Source organism: Echeneis naucrates, chromosome 16 (genome assembly GCF_900963305.1).
Source record: "Echeneis naucrates chromosome 16, fEcheNa1.1, whole genome shotgun sequence".
Lineage (NCBI taxonomy): Eukaryota > Metazoa > Chordata > Actinopteri > Carangiformes > Echeneidae > Echeneis > Echeneis naucrates.
Genome location: NC_042526.1, coordinates 8,517,707 through 8,541,244, shown reverse-complemented (window position 1 = coordinate 8,541,244; position 23,538 = coordinate 8,517,707). Strand labels below are relative to the sequence as shown.

General features: G+C 42.0%; 2 protein-coding genes across 4 annotated transcripts in view; both read left to right on the top strand.

Moving 5' to 3' along the window:
* Positions 1-3,290, top strand: part of trim44 (tripartite motif containing 44) — a 40,214-nt gene extending 36,924 nt beyond the window's left edge. Inside the window, exon 6 of the mRNA XM_029522468.1 lies at positions 544-3,290. Within this exon, the coding sequence (XP_029378328.1) occupies positions 544-628 (85 nt within the window). The 3' untranslated portion in view covers positions 629-3,290. The remainder of the gene's footprint in view (positions 1-543) is intronic.
* A 13,173-nt stretch (positions 3,291-16,463) lies between these two features.
* The window catches only part of ldlrad3 (low density lipoprotein receptor class A domain containing 3), a 69,856-nt gene continuing 62,781 nt past the window's right edge, over positions 16,464-23,538 (top strand). For all 3 annotated transcript variants that reach the window (XM_029523835.1, XM_029523834.1, XM_029523833.1), the window contains exon 1: positions 16,464-16,580. In XM_029523835.1, the coding sequence (XP_029379695.1) occupies positions 16,529-16,580 (52 nt within the window). In that variant the 5' untranslated portion in view covers positions 16,464-16,528. The remainder of the gene's footprint in view (positions 16,581-23,538) is intronic.

Below are 23,538 nucleotides of genomic sequence, written 5' to 3'. Positions count from 1 at the left end.
CTTTAAGTGTATTGAATCGCATTGAAGTGAATTTTTGTGTTTACAAAAAGCTGACCCACTGTCTTTTTTCATAATGGAGCTGAAACTGTAGATTCAAGGGAAAAGTAAGGATAAGAAAGATTAAGGGTGGGGTTGAGAGAAGTTACAGAAGAGTGGCTGCTGAGGGAGTAGCAGTGCTCGATCACCCCTCCGACATTGCCCAATTAGAGCATATGATTAGTGTAGACTGTCTCCAGTGAGAATGAATCTATCAGCCTGGCTCCGATTGAGACAGGTCCCTGCAATTTAGTTCCCACTTTGTCTCTGTCACCACAAAACTGCTAATTTAAAACCAACAGAATGGATGATTTCTACTTAAGGCGTAGCGTGATTGAAGATGATGACATTTCACAAAGGCTTATTATATTTCCATATGTGTGCAAGGTGTAGGTTCTGTGTGAGTAGATTGTGCGTTTGCATGGTTTCATGCAGAGAAAACACTGTGGACTTCAAGTGACCAGATTCATTCTCTGTATGTTTTTTTTTTTTCCTTCTGTCTTCCAGGCTTCCAGAGCCGAGAGCCGACCCCATCGACCCGCGGGATTTCGAAGACAATGATTCCGGACCGTCCATGGACCACGCCCCCTGATACAAGTGATCAGACATCCGCTGCATCCATCTGTCCTTCAAAGTCTGCTTCAGCCAGCCATCGACCCCGTTGAGCTGTCAGGCTGGCCCTCGCTCAGTCAGCCATCCCCTTTTTACCAACACCTCCCCCCCTGAACTGACCTTGAAGAAGGCTGTTGTGACAAATACGGATAGCCATGTCTTTTCTGCTCTCAAACTTTTTTAATTCTTCGCTACCAACTTTCTTTAATTGAAACACGCAAGTTATGCGCAATCAATTACCATCAGGCTCAATTTCCACAGCCAGTCAGATCCTTGGCTTACTGGTGAGTCTGGCTGACTCAGAGGGAAAGCCTGGGTAGGCAGCCGAGTGAAGCATCTGTTGAGCCCGACAGATGTCACAAATGGAAAACTCTGTGACGCGGTGCGCTTCACTCTTCATTTATTCACAATATCGTTTTGATTCTGTTGACAACATTCGTCTGACACCACAATGCCTTAGATAACAATGCCTGAGGAAATATTTTACAGAGGTGTTCTTGGTATGATATTTTTACAAGACCAAAAAAAGTAATAAAAAAAAAGAAGGCTGAGTGATTTTAGCTTCTGTTCTTTAGCGTTGTCTGAAGCTTTCCAGAACCACCCCTCCTTCCAGTACATTCCCAGCCTCCCCCGCTGATTCTTTCTGCCTGTACAATCGGCACACTTATTTTTTACACTTGTCAGATCTATTATCAGAAGAGGGAGACATTTTGACACCTATTGATTGGTGAATCTTGCTGAGTCTTTGTTAGGTGAAAATCGAACTGGGATTTGACTGCAAAATAGCACTCCACAGTTTCAGCTTTCTGTGTACTATAATGCAAAGGCTCATTACTCCTGGCCAATCTGCAGTATATGACGGATTGCCGTCCAGACAAGCATTATGCACTTTCTACCTTGACCCGCACATACATAACGTGCATTCATCATTCATCGCTGCAAGTCTTTCTGTATCAGCAATTTGTTTTAACGTGATTGATTCTGTTGCCTTAAATACAAAATCGAAAGTGGTGTCACTTATTATGTTTGTGACATGTTTGACAACATGACTTCACTACTGTACCACTGCAACAAGATGCACTGAGAGATGTATATGTACCCAAGGGAAATGTTTGTGTCAACAGCCTATTGAAATAAGCTTGTTCTTTAATCTCGTTTAAGGACAGGAATCTGACTGTCTGGTGTTTCTTTGCATTTCTAGTTGTGTTTTTTTTTTTTTTAATCTATAAATAAACAGCCTGTTTTTTAGATTGGATGTTGACAATGATGTTCATATTTTTACTTTAAGAACAATTCCTGCATTCGCTGTCTCTTGGAAAACACTACAAACGCCTTAAAAACCATCAGCCATCCCAGAGAATATTATCTGAAAGCCTTCAAGGCGGGAAGGAGCAGATTTCTGGTTTGCTTTCATCAAAATTCAAGCAGCAACCACAGAGGAGAGAGAATAGGAGGTTTGGGAACAAAGAGGGGTGATGGAGCAGGAGTACACTTTCAGGTCTCTGCTTTTCCAAAGATGCATTTGAATGCAGACTTGTTTTACGCCTACAGACCCAGACAAGAGGACAACCCACTTTTCATCAACCCACAGCCCCAATCAGAAAGCCTTTGCCTAACCTCCTCATTTTTTTTATCACTTCCTTTCCCTTGCACTCAAAGGATCTTACTATGCGGCACACTCTGGTTTCAGACCTGCTCTCTACCTGCACTGCTTCATCAAGCCAAGAATGCTTTCTCAGCATTTCTAGTCTCTCCATATTGAGCTATTGACTCAGAGAAACTCATTTAGTGAGTGGTCACTGCTATCTGAGCGGTAACACATCTGGGGTTTGCATTCTCTTGCGAGTTTCCCTTTAAAGAAATAATGGGGCTTAATGATTAACCATGGGAGGCATTGAGCCTTGGCATTCACTAAACTGCTGCTGAGTGACCAAGCAGCAGACCACGCAAACCCTTCTCCTACTGTGTATGTTTCAGTATGGCTGTGACTAAATTGATTTAAGTCTGCTGTGAGAAAGCTCAGCCACATATGAGCTATCAAAGTGAAGCTGGTTTCTGCGAATAATCGTTATCCCATCATCTGTCATGGAGTTCACTGTGATCAAAGAGATAATAACAAACCTGGGAGTGGGGGGGTACAATGTGTCTGTATTCTGCAGAGGAAATGGAGAGGGGAAAATTGTCTGTTCACATTTACCCAGAGACCACAAGGTTCCCTTTTTTTCCACACTCAATTACACCTGCTCTTCCAGGTTCACTTCACTAAACATGTTCACAACGAGACACAAAGATGTGCAAATAAACGCAAGCCCGCACCTAAGTCCTCCACTGTACTGATGGGCAAAAAGAAACTATTTGTGTATTTGTATTGACATGAATTAATTGCTTCATGGGTTGTGAGATTGAATTAGCGACGTGATATGCTTGCTAGTGGTGGTGCAGCTTTGATTGCTGCCTTTAATAGAGCCTATTTCTCTCTGCCATCATTTAAAAGACAGTTGCAGACAGCGTTTTCACAGTAATGGTGCAGCTCCACCACCCATCAGCACACTGTGGCATGCCTTAATGATTCTGTTTATTAGCATGCAAAAGCGTTCAAGAGAAATCGGAAAATTGTTCAATAAAATACAGTGCATTTCGCATATGTATATAGGTGTGTGTGTTCTATAAGTGTTTGTGTGTTTGTGCATTAACCAGTGAAAAATGGCAGTTTATTTGTAGAGACCCACACCTCCGTCCTTGCTCAGATTGTGTGTTCATGTACCATTCAAGAGAATGTATTGCTTGTCTCACAGTAAATGCACTTTCTTATTCGTCTTTCTCCCAAGCTTCTTCATACACACGCGCACACACACATACGAAAGCAAATTGGCAATAGTCAAGGGATGCTAGCACTTTCTGTCCAAGCATTCACTGGAACCAGAGGTGGCTATCACGATACCTGATGTCACTCATGGTGTCATGAAGAGTTTGAGATCGATGTAATCTTTGACTTTAACATGTTTATGCCATGCAAATGGCAACAACATCCAAGTTATGGAGAAATTTTTCAGTAGAAACACAAAAAGGACAACCCTCAGAACCACAACTATGTCCATTTAGATGACTATGTTAAAGAAAAGTTAAAACTAAAGTAGAGCAAATATATTAAGAGAAAAGATCTTTGGCGAGTTTTGGCCCTTGAAAGGTCCAGTGGAGAAGATTGTAGGAACACAGAATACAGACCATCTCAGGCTGATTGACAGCAGGCATCTGTCAGAGGTGGCAGGTACAGACAGCTGTCTGGCAGCTCCAGCTCATGAACAATGGCTGGGTGGAGACGAGACACACCGGGGAATCCATCTCTCCTCTCGACAGCCTCCATCACTCTTACTTCCCAGAGTCAGCCTAGACGTCCTAGGCTTCTGTCGCTAACCTCTGCATAATACGTCCTGTCTGAAGTTCCTGCGTGGACCAGTAAAGAAACTGTGGAGCAGGGAGGACATGGAGACTGAGGAGACTGTGTGCTCGAAAAACATCAGATGAACAGATTCTTAGCAGTATTTCTAATGAGGATTAAAGTGCAGAATTAAGATTGCAATGGGGAGACATAAAATCATGATGGTTTGAATGTGTTGGAAAGGAATGGGGATGCTTGGTTTCTTCCAGCTGATAATGAATCATGCCTCAATAAAACGAACATCCCGCGTAGATAACACCCACTGCTCTTCCTTTTGCAAGCTGTAACACACCACACTCCCTCTGTCACAGCTGTGATGAATCATCCTCACAACAGGGATGAATAGAGAATCTCAAGAAGTAGGCAGCAAAATGTACCATATCCAGGAGGGGTGTCCGCTCAAAACCTCTGCCCAAAGGAACATGATAGTGAAAGCAATATACTACACCTCCAAAATGTGATAACAGCCCATTATTACATTTTGTTGACACAAAACAAATCTGGATGACACGAAAGTAAAATATATTATATTAGAGAAGTGAAGGCGTGGGTTTCCATGTTTCTCTTCACAAAACTATGTCATCCACCCACACCTCTGAAACTGGACGTGATCGCCTCTGGTTTTCCATCCAATCTCTTCTCAGTGCCCCATCCCTCCATCTTCCTCTCTCCTCATTCATGCTGTGTTCATGGCCTGTTTCTCTTTGGCTGGCCAAGTTCCTCAGGAGCCTGTTAATTGTGTTGGTGACACAGGTCTGTGTGAAGCAGCAGTGGTAATTGTTCTGGCCTGGTTTTAGAAGAGTAAAGGGTGTGACTGTGTGCCCCCAAGGTCTGCCCCCAAGGTCTGCCCCCAAGGTCTGCCCCCAAGGTCTGCCCCCAAGGTCTGCCCGAAGGCTACAAGATTAAATACATGCCTCCATGTATGATGAGATGGATAGCATTAGCAGTTTTACCAGGGACAGGGCTTGTGCTACTCTTCTCATTATAGCTTTGCTATGCGCATCCTGTATAATTGTGCCATGTGTTTGTTTGCTTTTTTCAGTTCTAGTGCTCACCAGAGGTAAGAAAAAAGTTTGTAGAAAATTCTGATAACCTTTAAATCACAACAGGGCTTAGCTATTTATCTTCATTGTGCCTCTTTACTTTGTTACAGCAAGATCAAATGCCATCACTTTGCATAATTTGTAGACCCACATGCACAAGAGTGGCAGACTTAAATGTCTGCTCATGTACAAATAGTTAGCCTTTAGTTAGTGCCCCCTGTTCATCAGGCTGATGTGGAAACAGTTGTAGATTCTGCCCAAAAAAATCATCCTAAATAAACTGAGAGCAGAATTTGGAGGGAAGGTAGTGAAATCAATCCACCATCTGTATATAAGAAATTGTAAAAAAACTGTGCAGTTTGGTTATTTAAAACTATACAGTGTATGTTTATTTATTGAAGGGACTGCTCTGGTACAGTTTTACTCACTCACTGGAATGAGCCTTTGCACAGCAGTTTGGAGGTGAGCAAACAGGCCCTGGGATCAAACCCCACCAAGACCGAAGGGGATGTGTCATCAAATAACAAGGTGCTGGGAGTGCAGCAAAGATTCCCCAGACTAACTAACTAGGGGCCCAAACACGACCGCCCACGGCTGCTAAATAGTTTGCATGGGTCAGATACAGAAGACAGTTTCCACACAGTGATCAGTCAAGCATATCATCAACCCTGCTGCTTGTAGGGAGCTGTGGTTTTGTCACCCGGCTTGTTTTGACTATCAGGTAACTCAAGGATACTTCATTGAATATGCAAATGTAAGAATATAGCATATCGTATAATGCCCTCGGCATTCTCCTGTTAGAATGACTCATCGGTTGTAATTCACAGGATATCACAGTAATAAGCACCCTGCAGCGTAGAAAAACACACTGAATTTTACAAGTACGTGCTCAGCAAGTCATAGTGAGTCTGCCACCCACAGAGAGAGAGAGGACAAGCATAGAGAGCTCGTTCTTCTGTTGTGTGAAGTCTGCAAAAAGTAGGAGTGTGACTCTTGAAATTGTTAGTTCAAGTCTGAAACTAGCTGTGTACAGTACATGTTTGCTCAGCGTGACTCAGGTCAAGTGCCTGGAGCATAAAATGGCTGTTTATGCAACCAGTAGGTGGTGTTTTTTGTGGGCGTACCCTCATTGATTACACTGAGTAATCAAACGTTACAAAAAAAGCATCAAAGAAGAACTCCTATAGCCAGAAATTCTATTTTGTCTCATTTAGGATGAATCTTTGAGTGAATCTCATAGTGATTTTAAAATCACGGTCAGGCTTTTATTGTTTAGTAAGAAAAAGTTATTGGTCTGTCGAGAGGTTATAATGCACTCATAATCCCATTTGTTATATGTCTCTATGAAATAAACTGTCAAAACATTGATAGTTTGACATTTGTGCATTCTTTTCATGAGAACATTATTTCCCTGTGAAGTGCAATAGTCATAATGGGGAAACAGAAATTTAAATAGCAGTAAGAATTCATACAGAGCAACCAGATTCAGCCATTTAGTTTTCACCGAAATGTTTTATTATTGTGTCCTTATTCTTCCAGCCTACACAAAATGTTTCTTCAACAGACTCCCAATGGTGACTGCTTAATCAAGATGACAAGTAGCCGTAATATCAGATCCTAGTTTGCTGCAGTGATGATAAGATATTAACTAAATACGCACTCTTTTTATGTATTCTCCAAACAAAAACTCCCTCCCACAAGACTTCTTCCTTCAACTAAATCCTTGTCTCAACTGCAAGCTGTGTAGAACTGAATATAAAAAGAGAATTACAGCATTATATTTGAAACATTTCAGCCTCAGCTCTGCCATAACCACTCCCTGTGTACCGCCGACGTGTCTGTCACCTCTTTGGTTGTTGATAATCCGAGGCACCTTAGACCCGACACTCACAGGTATGGAATATTTGTTAATGACCTCTGTTGAACAAGAGGAAAGACAGAAGCTCTCGCCTCTGCAGCAACATCAACACTTCAGCCGCTCCTCTGCATAGAAATCCAGACATTGCTCATGTTAGTGTTGCTAAGGGAGGACAATCAATACACTGCAATGTTAGATGGTGTCTCTAAATGACTGAAACTGTAGCCCATACACTCCCAATAGACATCTGTTTGCTAAAAAAAAAAAAAAAAAAACCTGCCACAGGAAGAGAAATCAAAACAGACCAATGAAGAAATTCTGTTTTGTTTTGTTTTGTTTTTTTGCTTTTGCCAAGGGAGACTTGCAATTTTCGATAGATTTTTCCTAAACTGGAGCGGCAAATTGTCAGGATGGATATTTCTTTCTTTTATGCTTGTGATGTTGTTTCCATCCTCTTTTTTAAGGCAGACTATACTGTATAGGTTTGGTCTCAAGGGGAAATCTTTTTCTGCAATGCAAGACATTATAGGCAGAGAGGCACATCATAAATGATGTGTGAACAGAGGTCTGTTTGAAAGGCATGAAAAGTAGAAGAATAAAAAACTGTAAACAAGGCATGAAGCTGATTCTTTGCCCACATCAGAATTGTGTTGCAGATGGAAAACGCCACATTATGTGCGGAAAAGCCAAAAAAGCATAAACACAGGGATTTTTTGTATTCAAGGACTTTTATTAGGTTTATTCTGCACACCTTCCCAGCTGCAGGCAGCTAGCACAGACGGCTGTAGTCAATCATCCTTTAGTGTTATTGACGCATCACTTATTTGTAGTAGGAGAAACAGGACTCAGGATGTAACACAACGCAGACTGTGTGGAGATAGGGTAGAGTAAAAAGTAATGCAATTCTCCAAATTGATTGCAGTAAACTGGCACATCATGGCTACTGTGAAACAACAGTGGGAAGTGGGCTTGACTTTCAAGGCTGTGAAGAGCCTGTTGTGCAATTCAAATCATGTATAATTCACATGGTAGCACGGAGATAAAATGCGGTTGTATTTTTCACTCACTTCACACATATGTCACATCCGAATCCTGTCTTTTTTCTATTCGTGTCCCTCCAAAACAGACTAACATCCATTAGCGCAGTGGCAGGTGGGAGGATTGAGATGAATGCATTCCAATTTTGACCACCCCTCCGAGTGCCCTGCAGAATCTCACGGCACACAGGAGGGCTGTGAAGTGAGAGCCAGAGCTGTCCCAAGGTAGCTTTGACTGTTCCTGAGTGGCCTTACGATCTCTACCTGTGGGTGGAATACCAAAATATTGCCAATCTTTGAACGATTTTCTGCTTTCCTTCTGATGTACACGGAGAGTCTGCGGCCCCTTGAGGAGGCTCCGCCCACGAAGGTCAGTCTCAAAAGATGTACCACTTCGAACGCAACCACAATATTTCGGGTGATAATGGGCGAGGAGAAGGCATCCTAACACTCATGACTGAGAGACCTATATGAAAAACAAAGACAGAAAGAAATAATCAGCTTCTCTCTGACAGCCAGTATCTGTTTGTCCCGCACTTGAGTCACAGTCACACTGTATACACAATCTTATTCTCATAAAAAGCTTGGTGAATGACTGAGTGGAATAATGAGTGTTTCTCCTCCATATTTACCGCCTGTATTCAGTCTTCTCTGATTGCCTTGTGACGATGTTATAGACATCTGGCTGTGCAAACTTCCCCAAACTCACAGGCCACAACTTGGCAAACAAGGGTTTACTTTAACCGTGATAAAAGAGTTGCCATTGTGATTTCGATATGGTGGCTTGATTAAGTAAGCATGAAGTCATGTTAATTGTTCTCATAAGGTCAGGCACAGCACATGTGTGAGTCTGAATGCCGTTTAATCAGACCTTCTCAATTAGATTATCCACAGAGAAACAACGATGGAAGGCAGCGTGTTCTGCTCCCAGCTGACATTCACAGAACAAACTGTATCTCAAAGGCCTTTTGGAGGGTAGTTTGTCATCCCGTCGAATGTTTTGAATGTTCTGAAGATTGGATTCTTCCCCAACTTCTTCAAAAGTCATCACAAACACCTCAAGTACATAAATAATCCATTTCAAGCTTTTGTATTAGAACTATACACCACACAAACATGCTCCGACACTCCCCCTTCCTCTTAAATGCTGGATTTGGTTTTCCCATGCCGATGTGCTGAGCCCCCCCCCCCCAAGGATTACAAATGATCAAAGCTATGCTCATTCCACGTTCACAGTCACTCCCCTTCCAACAGCAAGCAGGAAACTCCCATCGGCCCACACACACACATCTCTGTATCAGCCAGCAGGGTTAGCTTCAGGCAAACTTGAGATACACACAACCAACTACTGCTTGGAAAATTTCTACAATTGCTCATTAATTCTCATTTCAGTGTGATTTATTGCCATGTCCTGTGTTTGTGGGAATCATTTATAGGTGAATCATGTCGTAGTTTTTCCTTGCTTTGAATTTCAATAGCGGCCTGCATGTCAATCAGTCAGAGACATATTTAGTCTGCATGTTATCTTCACACTTCAAACGATGCCCCATATTTCAACTATGCTCCACTTTCCTATTCGCTGTTGTCTAGATGTGTCAACCCCTTTATTTTCTGTCTAAATTTTAGTGGCTGACATTGATACAGTATGTCTGAAATTGTATGTTTTTTATTGGATGTTTGTGTGTGTGCCGACTAGCATCACCCTTACTGTGTGTCTCAGTCCCATCGGTCCAGAGTGTGACTCAAATGAGAGGTGGCCCAAGGCAAGAGAACAGAGCGATTGAGTTGTTGGAGTGTGTCTGTCTATGTCTAAGCCGTGTCTGTGTATTTCTGTGTATGGCTGTGCCAATAAAAGAATCAGAGATGTGTAGCGAGAAAAAGGTTTGATTTTTTTGAACGTGAACATTTCCCATGGTGCTTTGGGGCTGGGGGCCAGCAGCGGTAGGCACAGAGCTGGTAATTCTTTACCCTATGATCAAAGGCCCAGTTCTCAGCGAGCTCCCCTACCAGCCTTCCTCGGTTCCCCTAATTTCCACTTCCCTCCCATCTCTGCGCTGCTCCAATCACGGCGCAGAGCATCCAGGCATGAGTTATGACCCCATGGCACTTTTGCTTATTATCCCTGAGTGTCGCAGATCGGTGCGAAGCCCACTCACTGTGCAGACTCTTACCCTCACAACCCCAACTTCCTCCTCTCATGGTAAATCTTCATGGTCTATCTGCATCCAGACTCAAACAATTTCTCTCAGTTCTGCCCTTCCCCTAAACCTTACGACAGCTCCCTCTTGCCATAAACCGTCGTTTTAGCTTCTTTTTGATCTCCACATATGATGCAGTCTGTCATGCCCTTGACAAAATATCTCTTAACACCCATAACTTTCAGTTTACTTAAGAAATTTCATGCTCCCTTGCCTCCTAACCTCCTTTTCAAACACCCATCTATATTTATGCACTTGACTGCTGAATCTTAAGTGTGAACCAAATCTTTCTTCCCTCTTTGCGCCAACTTTCTTTTGTTCTCAAATGCTGTTCACTGGCTCCTTCTGTTCTAATTCACCATTCAATAGCTCATACGTGTCATTCAGACACTGCCATTATGTTGCTTGTTCACTCTGGCATCTCATAGACATGCAGCGCTGCTGTAATATTCTCAAGGTTACCTTCAATGTTACCCTTCTGCAAATGTGGGTCTTTTTATCTAACACAAATATAGCCTGGAGCACTGAGCGCTCGGATGAAAAATGCAGAATAGGGCCAGAGCTTGGTGGGGAGGAAGGGAATGAGTTGCCCACTTTGGCCCAAAAGACAAAACACCTGAGACAGTTGTTGGTCCTCCGAAAGAAAGCAGCCTGTGGGGTGATTAGTGGGCCAAACCGAAATGCCTTCCATGAAAAAAGGCCAAGCCTGCTGGGAGGCCTGGTGCCTCTTTTCATCGTGGCCTCTCTCCATCACCTGGCCTCTGACCCCGATGCTCTCATCTCTCCTTCTGTGTTCTTCCTCTCTCTCTTTTTCACTCCCTGTGATTCCTGCTCCATCTGATCTTCAATATTTTATTAGAGTTTGTCGGTGCAGTTGGTTTTGTGTGCAGACTTATACACAATGTGGTGCGAAGCAAAATGAAATACTTTCACTTCCTTAATACCGTGTAATGTCAGGCCCATTGCAATGCCGTCAACCAGTGAATGACTTTTTGATATATGACAATGACAGAAGAAAAAGAATGACCGTGTCAAACAGAAGATGACATCACAGGATGTGGACGGATTGGATGGTGCTGGACGGCAAGTCAATACCTTTGAAAATGTCCCTGACTGTGAAATGTGCATTTTCGGATTTACCTGTTTCCTGTCATAATATTTTGTTCTCATTACAAGAAAACCAATACTGAGCGTTTCCATACAGGGTCGCCCCTTCACACTTAAATTAATCTCCTCCTTCTCAGTTTTTGAATGGCTTTGGATGAACTGCCTCTCACTCTTCCTCTCTCTTCTTGATTTACATTTAGTCAGAAATGGACAAAGAGCAGGTGAATGGCATGTTTTAATATAGACTGAACAATAAAACGACCCTAAAACTGAAAATGACTCTCATGATAAAAATCATGACGTAATGAGAGATTCATGATAAATGTATGTGCTCTATATTTTGGCCAATCATAATCTGCACGGCCCAATTAACCCATAATCCTATTCACATAATATATGCATCCAAAACATTAATGCTATAGAATGAATAAAGCAATAATTTGAAAAATTGGTTATCATTAAAAAATCTATCTAGATAGACCACATCAGTAAGCCAGTGGTGGTGGGAATATGACTTTTCCAGAGCATGAATCCTTTGACTTTGACGATCCCCTGACTTTTCTTCTAAATGCCATCAGTAGGTCAAAGTCTTTGATTATCCTGTGAAAAGTAATTACGTCTTGTGGATTGATTCTATGGGGATATAACTTTAACCTTCACATTTAGCATCAAAGTAAGCTGACAGTTTCAGCTCAGTGTGAAATGTCAAAATGGTTGGGTTCAGTTGATGTTTGATACAGACGCTTATGCTCCATGCATGATGATGTGTAATGACTTCAGCTATTCCCCGACTCCTCATTAAGGGCCATTATCAGGTCGGAATTTCAGTTTGTCAAGTGCTTTTGTTTGTGACCGAATACCTTTGAAACTAATGACATTTCCAGCAGACTCAGCTACACGTCACTACATTAAGCTCAGAGCACAAATGTGCTTAACTAGAACCTCACAGAGGACAGTCTCATTCCAACACGATGTTGTACCGTATCTCCTCTTTCGAATCAGCCATTGTTTACGTTCAGTTGGCAGAATTTAACAATTTAGAGTGACACCCACAACGGTACAAACAACTATTTACTTTATATCTCGTCAAGGCACGCAACCTTGATGAATGCTCACCGTCAGGCACTGTCTGCTAGTTATGTGTGAGCAAAAGCTGCCCATTGCTCAGTTTGACTGGGCCCTGTTTAAGGCTGCTGTTTAGAAATGTCACCACCTGTTGTTTGGAGACCTGTAGTGATGATGCACTGCTGCGGCCTTGAGAACCAGTTCACCAAAGAAAGAAGTCTCCACTAAAACAACTATGTAGTCCAGTTTTGCTGTGCATGCTTTATTGTTATAATTGTACTCCTGTAGATCGAAGCATCTTTTTGCTGAATCGGTATAACTAATAATGTTACTGATACTTATGTCATTAGCAAACAAGCTTCTTTACTCAAATAGCTTGTGTAGTTATCTTTTTTGGATTGTCACATCCACATATTTTGCTATAGCAATAATGTTGTTCTAAGGCTAACTGTTTTATTGTCATCCTTGGGCTTTGCAGTCATGTATAACACATTCCAATTACTATGAATAGCTTAATTAAGGAAAGAACTTGTTGATGCTCCAGGCAGATTCATTCAACTCATTCAAGTTGTTATTTGCCCCTGCCTCGGAAATCCTTAAATCAATGTCTGGTCTTCATTTGAGTCTGGGGCTGAGGCTGTATAGTTTGACACACACACACACACACACTCACAGAACCAACTCTTTCATCCTCCCAGTGAATCAGTTGTCAATGCCTATCTGATGTCCCTGCAGTCCCCCACGGCCAGACATCGGCTTTGTTAACTAATGTCAAAGGAACAAAGCATTGATCACGTAATTGAATGATTATTCAATTAATGCATTTGGAGGAGCATGAAGGAGACTCAGAGAGTGAACACAAGTGAGGGCTAAATTCTGCAAGTATACATCAGCATAATACTCAATATAGAACTATTTGTGTCCAGGCGTGTTTCCATGTGATTGGTCACCATAGCCCGACTGTCAGTGTGCTGTTGTTGACAAAGAGACTCTGCGCAGCTCAGAATATTCAACACCAAAGTCAACAACTTAACGTGCCAGCAGGAACATTTGCGAAAAGTTATTAGCACAATGGCCCTTGATGTGTCCTTTCTCAGTTCAAGGGACTCACACACTTGCTCACAAACAAAGTTGTCCTTCATATTGGAACACTCATTATTAAATATATGATGAATGTCAACAGGCAACTGCTGCCAATCCGTTAGGGGGGCCTTGGCATTTCCTGGCTTCCTCAATGATAGTCTGACATGACAAGGACATGTCAACCTGAAGCTCCCATGATTTGTATTACCCCCCATTTAGTAAAATGATATATTAACAAAGCTGTCTGCGACTGTCTGGAGTCAGCTGCTCTCATTTACTTCAGAGATACACGGCAGCTTGAATCAATAATAAGGCCCCAGTGTTAGGGAAAATTTTATTCAGCTGCATTTCTCCTCTCATTCTCCATAACTTTCTATTATCATATCCTCTTTTTCACCTTCTCCACATTTCAATTTCCTCATCCTGTCTGTCTTTGCTTTTTTTCGCCTGTGTCTTCCTTACTCATTCTCTTTTCCAATAGCTCTGTTAGTAGTTTTCTGTCTCTACACCCACACAGACGCACACTCACATGGTCTCCCTTTCTGTGGTTCCTGTAATGCGTTCCCTTAAATCTCTTGCTCCATCTCTAGCTGAATCTCACTTCATCTTTCTCTCAATGCCACCACTCACCCACAGGCAAAGTCATTCCAGGTTGCTACCCCCCCGCCCCACTTCCCCACCGCCTTCACCAATCAGATCGTCTCACTACCTTTGAGTCATTTTACAAATTTGGCCACTAATTGGGTTTCTCCTGCGATTAAGTCAATAACAACCTTCATATTAGAGTTTAATATCCCGTAATGATTCCATTTGTTGGCCAGCAGCTAATTAGGTCTGGGCTGTTTATAGATAGCCTGGACTAAATGATGGGCATTACTGAAACACTGTGTGTCGATCAGTAATGTAGTTGAGACCATTTTTGCTTTTAGCTTGTAGCCTACAGAGCTCCCAAAAACAGATTATACTGTTCTGGTTCATGGATCAGGCTGTATAATTTGTGCGACAGCTCAGCATTAACATTAATGATAACTCCAGGGGAGCAGAATAAAATCCATTTAACAGTGACTGACAAATCTCCTTCCTCCTCAACAAGCATTTAGTTTTATTAGTGTTGATTGTATTCACGATTTGTATTTTGGAGACTTCTGTCTCGTTTTGTCAACTTTGGCAATTATTAAAATATTCATATCCACCCACTGCAGAAGAGCGGTTATGTAGCAGGTCTTTTTTTTTTTTCCAAGCAGCCACTGTCACAACTCATCATAACAGAATGAAATACATTAGGCCCTTCAGGCCACAGTGGGAGGGGGGAAATATGAGGACAACAGGCCCCTGCAAAAGCTATCGCGCTGGAATCTTTGACAAAGTTTGAACAGATCCGGCTGACATGCCAAGACTCTCCCCTGGAGTTTGAGTCTGCACGAGGCTCTGGCTTGATAAGACAGTGTGTGGATGAATATAAAGTGGCTGGAAGAGTCTGATATTGGGACTCATCCCAATCATATGCCTCTAGGTGACCAGACTATCAAAGGTGGAAGGGGGTGTTGTTTGAAGCGTGTTTGTCTGTCTGCACACAGCTGCAGTCTTATGATAAAGAGGCGAGGTTTGATAGGTGAAACCTCCTGTCCTTCCATGCCGCCCTCTGTCTCTCTCTGATTCAGTCCAACTTAAATTGGCATAAAAGCACCAACATGAACCCCCATCCCTCCTGGCTGCCTCATCGCTGTGTGCTGCCTGTGCCTTCGTGGACCGGTGCCTGGACAGTGAAATCTTTGACTTGTTGAATATGAAATTCCTCACCCTGTGTGGAAGTTGCTCGAGTTGAGTTTCAAGAAGGATCACCAGAAATGCAATGAGAAGAAAGGAACCTTGTGACTGTGTGTATACTCCACTATTTTCTGTGCCAGGACCAAAAGTTCTTTCATGTTTAGATTTTCTACAAGCATTTTCCTCTTTTAAGTTTCATCAAGGCGAACCATCTGTGAAAAGATCGCTCTAAACAGTTTTCCCCTGTGCCATCTGCGGCACATGCTGCACCCACCGTTTTGGTTTTTTTTTTTTATAGTTTTACTTTTCGTGTTTGTTTTGAAAATGTTTTCATTCCTACTTTGAGAACAAAATAGTCCTAAAAGTTTAAAAAGACTAAGGAAAATGTTTGGAAAATGAAAAGTATTGACTAACTTTTTTTTTTTTTTTGCTAGTTTCATGCCTACTTCATTATTTAATAGGCCGTTGTTTCAGTATGAACTGATATAGTTTGTCCTTATGACAAGATTCACAGTATGATTCCTGCTATCTGCTGCTTTCACATGCCGATTTAACAAGCTTATCCCAATTCTGCCTGAGATTAACTTTGGTTCCACTTTGGAATAAATCTAAATTGTCCTTTTCCAGGACAGAGTCACATTTGACCCCCATTTTGTGGCCGGGGCATGTGTCCAAGCAAACTTAGTGTGTGAGATAAGTCCTGCAGGCTGTGAGCTGACTCTGCTTTGGTGGATTCAGATAACTCTTGCTTTTTGCTCAGGCAGGGAGGGAGGGGGGCGCTTTCACGGTCTCATGCCCGCAGTTTGAGAACTGCTGTCCCGGAGTGGCCGACCTCTGCTCTCCGGCTCTCTGCCTCCGACTCCGCCTCTCCCAGCAGCAGACACACGAGCGGGGCCGACTCCCCCAGCCAGCCCGCCCGCCAGCCCCTTCCAGCTCCGGCCCGTGAAGCCTCTCCCCCCCGAGCCGAGCCGATCTCCCTCCGACCCGGACTCCGTACCGCCGTCTCCAGCTCCGAGCCCACCCGCACGCGACATGCTGCTCTAATTTTTTTTTTTTTTATTTTATTTTTTGGCCGGAAGAAACAAAAGACAAAGAAAAAGAAAGAGAAGTGACATTTGTAAAGTGTACAAAGAAGGAGAAGCTTCATCGGGGGAAGTTTTTTTTTTTGTGTTTGTTTTTTTTTTTTTTTTTTTTTTTCCCCTCTTTGCCCACCAGCTTTTGGCCCCGCGGCGGGGCAACACAGCGAGGTTAGGCCGGGGGAGGGGGCGAAAGCAGACCGGAGGATGTGGATCTGGTACCTCCTGCTTGGTTCGGGGTCCGGCTCAACTACCGTGGGTGAGTCCGAGTGGGCTTTTTGTTTGTTTGTCTCTAAAGCACACCGAAACTAATGTTGTGACGGCGCGGACATGCCGGAGTGTCCGGGTGGGTCAGACAGGGAGGGGGAATGTAAAAATCTGCGTTTCCAAACTGCACAACTTTTCTTTTTTTCCCTTCGGCGAGCTGATTTTGAACTTATTGAAGCAGCCTGTCTTTAAAAAAAAACAAAACAAAAACGAAGTTATCCCACTTCTCATTTCCATCGACTGAACTGTTTTTTTTTTTTTTTTTTGGAGGGGGGGGGGCTGAAAAATGAGAGCTGAAGCAGTGTGCAGCAGTTCTTCTCCTCCACTGAGCTGGCTGCATGTCCCCTTCACTTCACAGGGACTATGTCCATCACTGACAGCCCGCATCCATCTGATATTTGTTTTGCTGAAATGGGGTTGTGGTGTCCCCCAGGCTGGGTTGTGACCTGGGGGCTGTTGACAGGCCGATGTTGACAGGTCAATCTGTTGTGCGGCCCTGCCATGGACTGCAGCCGGGCCGGTGGAGGACACTCAGTTGGCACTTCACTCCTTTTAACCGTGAAACTGCAGTTTTGAGTTGGTTTTCAAACTAGTAGCGTCTATCCACCGATTACAGTGTGCTGAAAGACTGAAGTGCCCATCTCAGAGGTGCATGTTATCCATCCAAGGCTGTGTGCTGAGTGTTAGTTTATCAAGTATTGAATTAAGGATGTGATACTCGCTGCTCCAGGACTTTCTGTGGAGTGTAACTGTGAAACTGCCACTGTTCTGCCAACCTGACCTGAGCTAAACTAACATCTGGACTACATCATATGCATCCTGAAGTGATCCACAGTGTCACAGGTGCATGGGAATAACTAAAAAAAAAAAAAATAAAACAACCAAAACACCTGTAAGCTACTTGTCATACCAATGATGCTTTTAATAGAGGACATATGGACAAAACTTTTTTGTTATGATAAGAGGCAATAAACAAGCAGACCAGGCAGAACGATACTGAATACACACCTAGTTAGTGTGTATTTTCTTTTAGTGCATGCCTATGAATATGAATTTGTCACTGTCAGCAAGCGTAAAGTATAAATATCATTATATTAGGTGTGGAGCAGTGATTTAGTCTGGACTGCCGAACCCCACCCCTGGTTTTCTCTGTTGAAGCGAGGAAGCTTGTACACATGATTGATGTCAGAAATTATCTCCCAGAATATCACTGCAGTTTATGCGTTGCCAGCTTTGAATAAACAAATTGTGCCTCGGTTTGTTTATTAGCTACTACCCTGAGAGGGGTGATAATAATGTCAGGTGTACTGTATGTTGTATTGGTGTTAAAATCCCACTGTGTATCAGTTAGAGCATCAGAGTACCAGCCAGCAAATGTTGTCATCTAATAGGACATAACTTTTGGTTAGCGTCATAGTCTTTCTACAAACCAATAATATTAGGTCTTATTGGTTAATTTGCATTCAATTCCACATAAAGGTTTGACATAAAGTTGTAATCACAGCCATTGACATTTAAAGAATTTGCAGCTGGCATTGTCGCAATACCCAACCCACACAGAACCATAGCAATAAATCCGAATGGAAATAAAATATGGATGAATGGAGTTAGATTTTTGTGGTAGACATGCTTTGTACACATGCTTCAGGGTTTTTCCAGATGTGCACAATCCAAATATCTTGCTACCTTCACATAATTGTAGCCTTGGATGTAGCAGAGTTGCTAGCCGCCATTTGCAATAGGTGAGTGCTTTTAGTGTCCTTCACAGACTTCACCACACAATGAGGCTACCACAAAGGTGTTGATTATAATCTAGGAATCCTAACACAGTAAATGTTTTTGAGAAGACTCAGCCACAGAAACACTGCACAGAATAGTCGTTAATTGTGTGTGAAATTTACCACGAACAAGAAGCCTCAGAAAATTTCCAATTTCAAAGCACCTGAGTCCCCATACTTCCCCTATAAGAAATCCAAATAAAACCTCTCTTCCAGTGCATTCAGCATCTGTTTTGTGGTAATAATGAAAAACAAAAATCTAGTGAAGAGCCGTCATCGTACTCTCTTTGATAGAATACTTGTAGGTTTGCAGAGTAACTGCCATTGTGCTTGACCATCTTCATAGCCCTGCAGGCTTGCACTCGCTTTCTGAGCTGCATTAGATAAAACGGTGCTATTATGTAATGTGATATTTAGCCGCGCAAACTGCTGACAGTGGAATGTTGCAATGTAGTTACAAACAAGACTAGTTTATGGTGGGTGGTGTGCAGTCTGGAAGTATATTTAAACTGTTCAGCTGGTCTGCTCAAACATTTGGCAGGAGAATTATCGATGGCAGAGAAATGGGAAAAGATGAATAGCTTTACATCAGTTATTTACCCCTAAAGCTGAGGATGATTGGTGCTTGTTAAGAATCAGCATCATGCTTATCAACCTCATAAACATTTGACTGTACTAATACTGGGCACAAGTGTGCTTGTTTCAACCATCCTTCAATGTTGGTCTTGTACAGATGTCTGTGTTAGTCAAATACAATAACAAACATTTATTGCCAGCTGATATATTACATTTCAACTATCTGTTCCTGTCAGTCCATCAATGTATAATCACCGATTTCACATGTGACAACACGTTCAGATCTATGACTTTGTGCTTGTGTATGAGCGCATAGTGCTGTACCAGTGAGACAGGAATATGTTCAGCTTGTTTTCAAACATTTCAGCATTTCATGATGAATATTTTCCACCTTTCCTGAATAAGTGAACTCACAGCACTTTTAAAGCCCAAGTCGCGCTTCAGTGAGGATTCTTTGTTTTCTCAGCGTCTACTACGGGAAAAAAAACAGCAAGAATATCCTCAAACAACATAAATGTGTGCTCCATTACCTGCCCCGTGTTTCCAGGCCGCACATCCACAAGACAGGTGCTGGGATATTTTTATTCATAACCAAAACGCAGACTATTTGGGTCATTTCTCCTGCTGAATGGGGAAACAGAATCACATGATCTCCTGCCTATTGTGGCTTTTAATTCTGCACTGTACCTTCCCAGAGACAGTCCACTTGGCCTAATAAGCCACTGTGTGCCTGTGCTTATCTTTGCGCGTCTTTGGAACAGGAAAGCGAGAGAAAAGAAAGAGATGTTGCGTTGGCTGACATGGTTGATATGCTTCCAGGCAGGGTTGCCCAGAGAAGGCCAGGATTTACAGTGGGTCAGTGCGGCTTTAGTTCTCAGAGTTGTTAAACAAAACCACATGCCTGGACTCATGTTTCAGAGCTTGGTGGCAGTGCAGCAATAACAACTGTTACCAGATACTGTGTGGATTCTGTATCTTCATTTATCAGTCTGATGTAAGAATGCCTCGGCATGATCAGTCATGTGTGTATAAGATCTTTGACCATCTCTATGTGTTTATCTCCCATTAATTTGAGTATTACTTATCTATAAATCATGTACCTTTACAGGAGCATGATAATCCCACATATGAATGTGATGTTGAAAATTTTTGGCATTGACGTTTTCATGAAACGTGAGAAATGTTGTCATTCGTGAAGAAGAGTGGAAAGGATTCTGATCAAGTGCCCATGTAGTATATCCAGGTTTCTTACTTGGATGAGACCCTATCTGTTTTGTTTTTTTTTTTAAACAAAGTTCAGCAGTTTATTGGCAAAAAATGAACTCCATCATAAATAAGATATTAGTGTGCATGTGAAATTTCTCAAATGTTGCATGAACCCTCGGATCGAAGGAGACAGAGAGAAACAGAAAAGGATAAAATGCACTGGAAAAAGTTAGCAGTTAGCAGACAGCTCATTACATATTGATTTTGGATTGATCTGAACTAATTTGCCATGCAGAGGTCTTGTTAATCCCCAGTGGATGCCTTATATAGATCCACAATGCCCTTGGTTTCCAGAAACAAATCTTGGATGGATCTGCTTATTTACTGAATACCAGCCATTACATAATTTCTTCAACTTAAGAATAAATTCCAACTTCTCAGGGCATTTGTCTGCACAGTATGTAGTATGTATGTACGTACAGTTACTCCGAGTGGCGTTAACCATGAAGACAGTTTGTGCTGGACAGTGATTGGACCCGTCTAAAGTACTGGATCCAATGGCTGACCTTTAACATGCTGAGAAGTTTGGGTTCAAGAGCAGCTCAGGGAGATAAGGTTTTCAGGGCAGTTTTATTCGTTTTAGTTATACTTATGCAAATGTATACATGCGCACAATTACAATCAATGTGAAGTGTTTAAAAGCCGTAACTGTTAAACTCCATCTCTACTCTGTTTCCTTTTATTAATGGAGGTCTGTTGGCCCAAAGTAAAACACCCAATACTTTAAAATCCCTCACATCATTTCAAACGGCGTCTCTCTCTTCCAACCTGTTATCAAATTGTTTTCCAGATAAGATTAATCCTTTTGGGTGAAAACATCCTGTGCATTTAGGCGAGCCGCAGTATCCAATTCCTCATTTTGAAATGGTAAACTACTCATAAGAAGTGGCAATTCACTTAAATGAACTGATGGAAAGACATCAGAAATCACAACACACAAACCAATCACATCTAACATCTATTGTATTTATAAAAAGTAAGCAGGTTCACTGTGGAAATAAAAATCCAATTTAAATGTAGTTTCAGGTGCAGCTTCTGCAACAACAAGCCATAACATGCATGACTGAGTGAAGGATTGTGGGATGTATCGAAACAGGACAACTTGGCCATAATGCAATCCCAACACCTCGATAGCCATTGTTCAACAATAACAAACACTAACAAAATACTGTTTGCAAATACAGTACTAAACTGTGGTATCAGCTGTGCTGTGTGATGAAGTTAAATGAGCCACTCCTGTGACAAGTGCCTGACAGGCTCACTCTACACTGACGCTTTTATCTATGCCGTTAAGCTGTTGAATATGCTCATGCTGGATTTAAAGTTTCAAAGTTATTCAACACTTAATTGGTCATAATGTTGCTGCATTAAATAGTTGAAGGAAACTTATCTAAAGTTGATATATAGGTTCTAACTCAAGACTCTCACAGGGGACTGCAATTACACAGAATCTTGCAAGCTGTTGATAAACTGAGCAGCCAGCATCAAGCTGGGATCCTGTTAGTGTATTGTTGACTTTGGATGAAATTTTTGAAATGGTTGACCTTGACGTTGTTCAAGATATTCTCTTTTTATGTATTTAGTAGGAAGATGGAGACTTTGAAACAGCTAAACCTTGAATTGGGGTGCAGCCATGAAATTGTGACTTATTTTGTTTGTTCTGCACGTTGCAAATTTTCTTGCCCTGCACGGTCACCTTGGTTTCCCCACTTTTATCTTCATCCATGGTGTCTCCTCAGAGAGGAGAACGATCCACTGCATGTGTCCCCTGTGTTGCCTTGCCTGCTGTCAGACAGGGAATGGACCGTGGCAGGCTGACAGCTGGCACCCCTGCTGTCCCCTGTGATCAGCAGTCATTTGCTGTACCGCATCTCACAGCCATCATGGCAGCCAGTGTGGACACCGACAGGCTATTTTGGACTGAAATTCCAACATCCCCCTGTCAAACCAAACAAACACTACCTTAAAGGTCAACAAAAACCCAGTGAGAAACACTGACAACCCCAGGACAGCTGATCCTCTGTCTGTTTGTCGACCCGGATGCACCTGTAAATGCTGTGTGCAAAGTTGCTCTCTATGTTTATCTTCAAGTGGCATTGATTTGTCCCCGAGGATGACTGAGATCATTATGGATGTCCTTGAAAATGAACATTAAGCACTTATAATAATACTAATGACTAATGCTGTTTTATGGGGTGATGAATCGAACTCAAATTGAAATTGGCTCTGATGTTGATGTTAGCCACAAAGGATTAAGATTAGATACGCTGTTGAAATTAATCATATAATCGATGCATTGGGATGCAAATGTGAAGACAGTGAATCAATGTAGTGGTGGACCATAATTGATGATAAAATAATGTCATTGCATTACAAAAATTTGAGTAAAAAAAAAAAATAAAAATCTTGTGGAAGTAACCCATGTCATCTATGGTAGTCCGACTTTGGTAGTTTCAGGTTGAAGTGTCCGAGTCCAATACCGGCTGCTTTTTGGTCTATTTGACGTGGAATTTGAATCCTATTGTTGGGGACATTGTTGGATTTCTGGAGTAGAAATTATACTGGTAAGCACTAATCACAGCTAATGGGATAAATTTAGCTTCACCTGCTACAACCCACAACCGTGCGTTATATTCACACTTAGCATTGGATAAATATAATTACTATGCTGAAATACTAGTTTTCTAACATCGGTGGGCTTCTGTGCTTTGTCATCTTACCGTTGGACTATCCAGGCTAGTTAACTTGTTTGGTAATTTTGCAAGAGAATTCATGTCTACTATGCTCCAGATTTAATAGGCTGTATTCCATATTAAGGAAATGCTTGGATTTGTTGACAAATTTGTTGTACTCCACAATATTGAAGTCATAAATGCTGTTGTCTACTGTGTTCAGGCTCAAGTTTTGTTAAATAAAGAAAGGGAACCAAGGTCTGACTGTTTGTATTTGTTGATGAAAACAAAAACGTGTGAAGTAATACAGAAGAATTGATGTGATGCATTGTGATATGGAATTGTTGGGATGGTTATTGCGATTGAATCGTGTGACCAGTGAAAAATCACACCTCTAGAACAAGCAAGAAAAGTCATTTGTAATTTCTGAAGCAAGTCACATGATGATTGTGTTAAAACACCTTAAACTCAGTAACTGTCCTTAATATTTTTTACAATGGCAGATCGATCACTACCTGCTTCCTAATCTAGATGAGGAGTTTATCAATCAGCTGCCAAATGCCTCTGGTGGTGATTATGCTTCCCCGAACTTTGACCAGACACAGATTTTTTTGATTGAAATCACACAGACATTTTATCTTCCCTGCATGCAATGTGT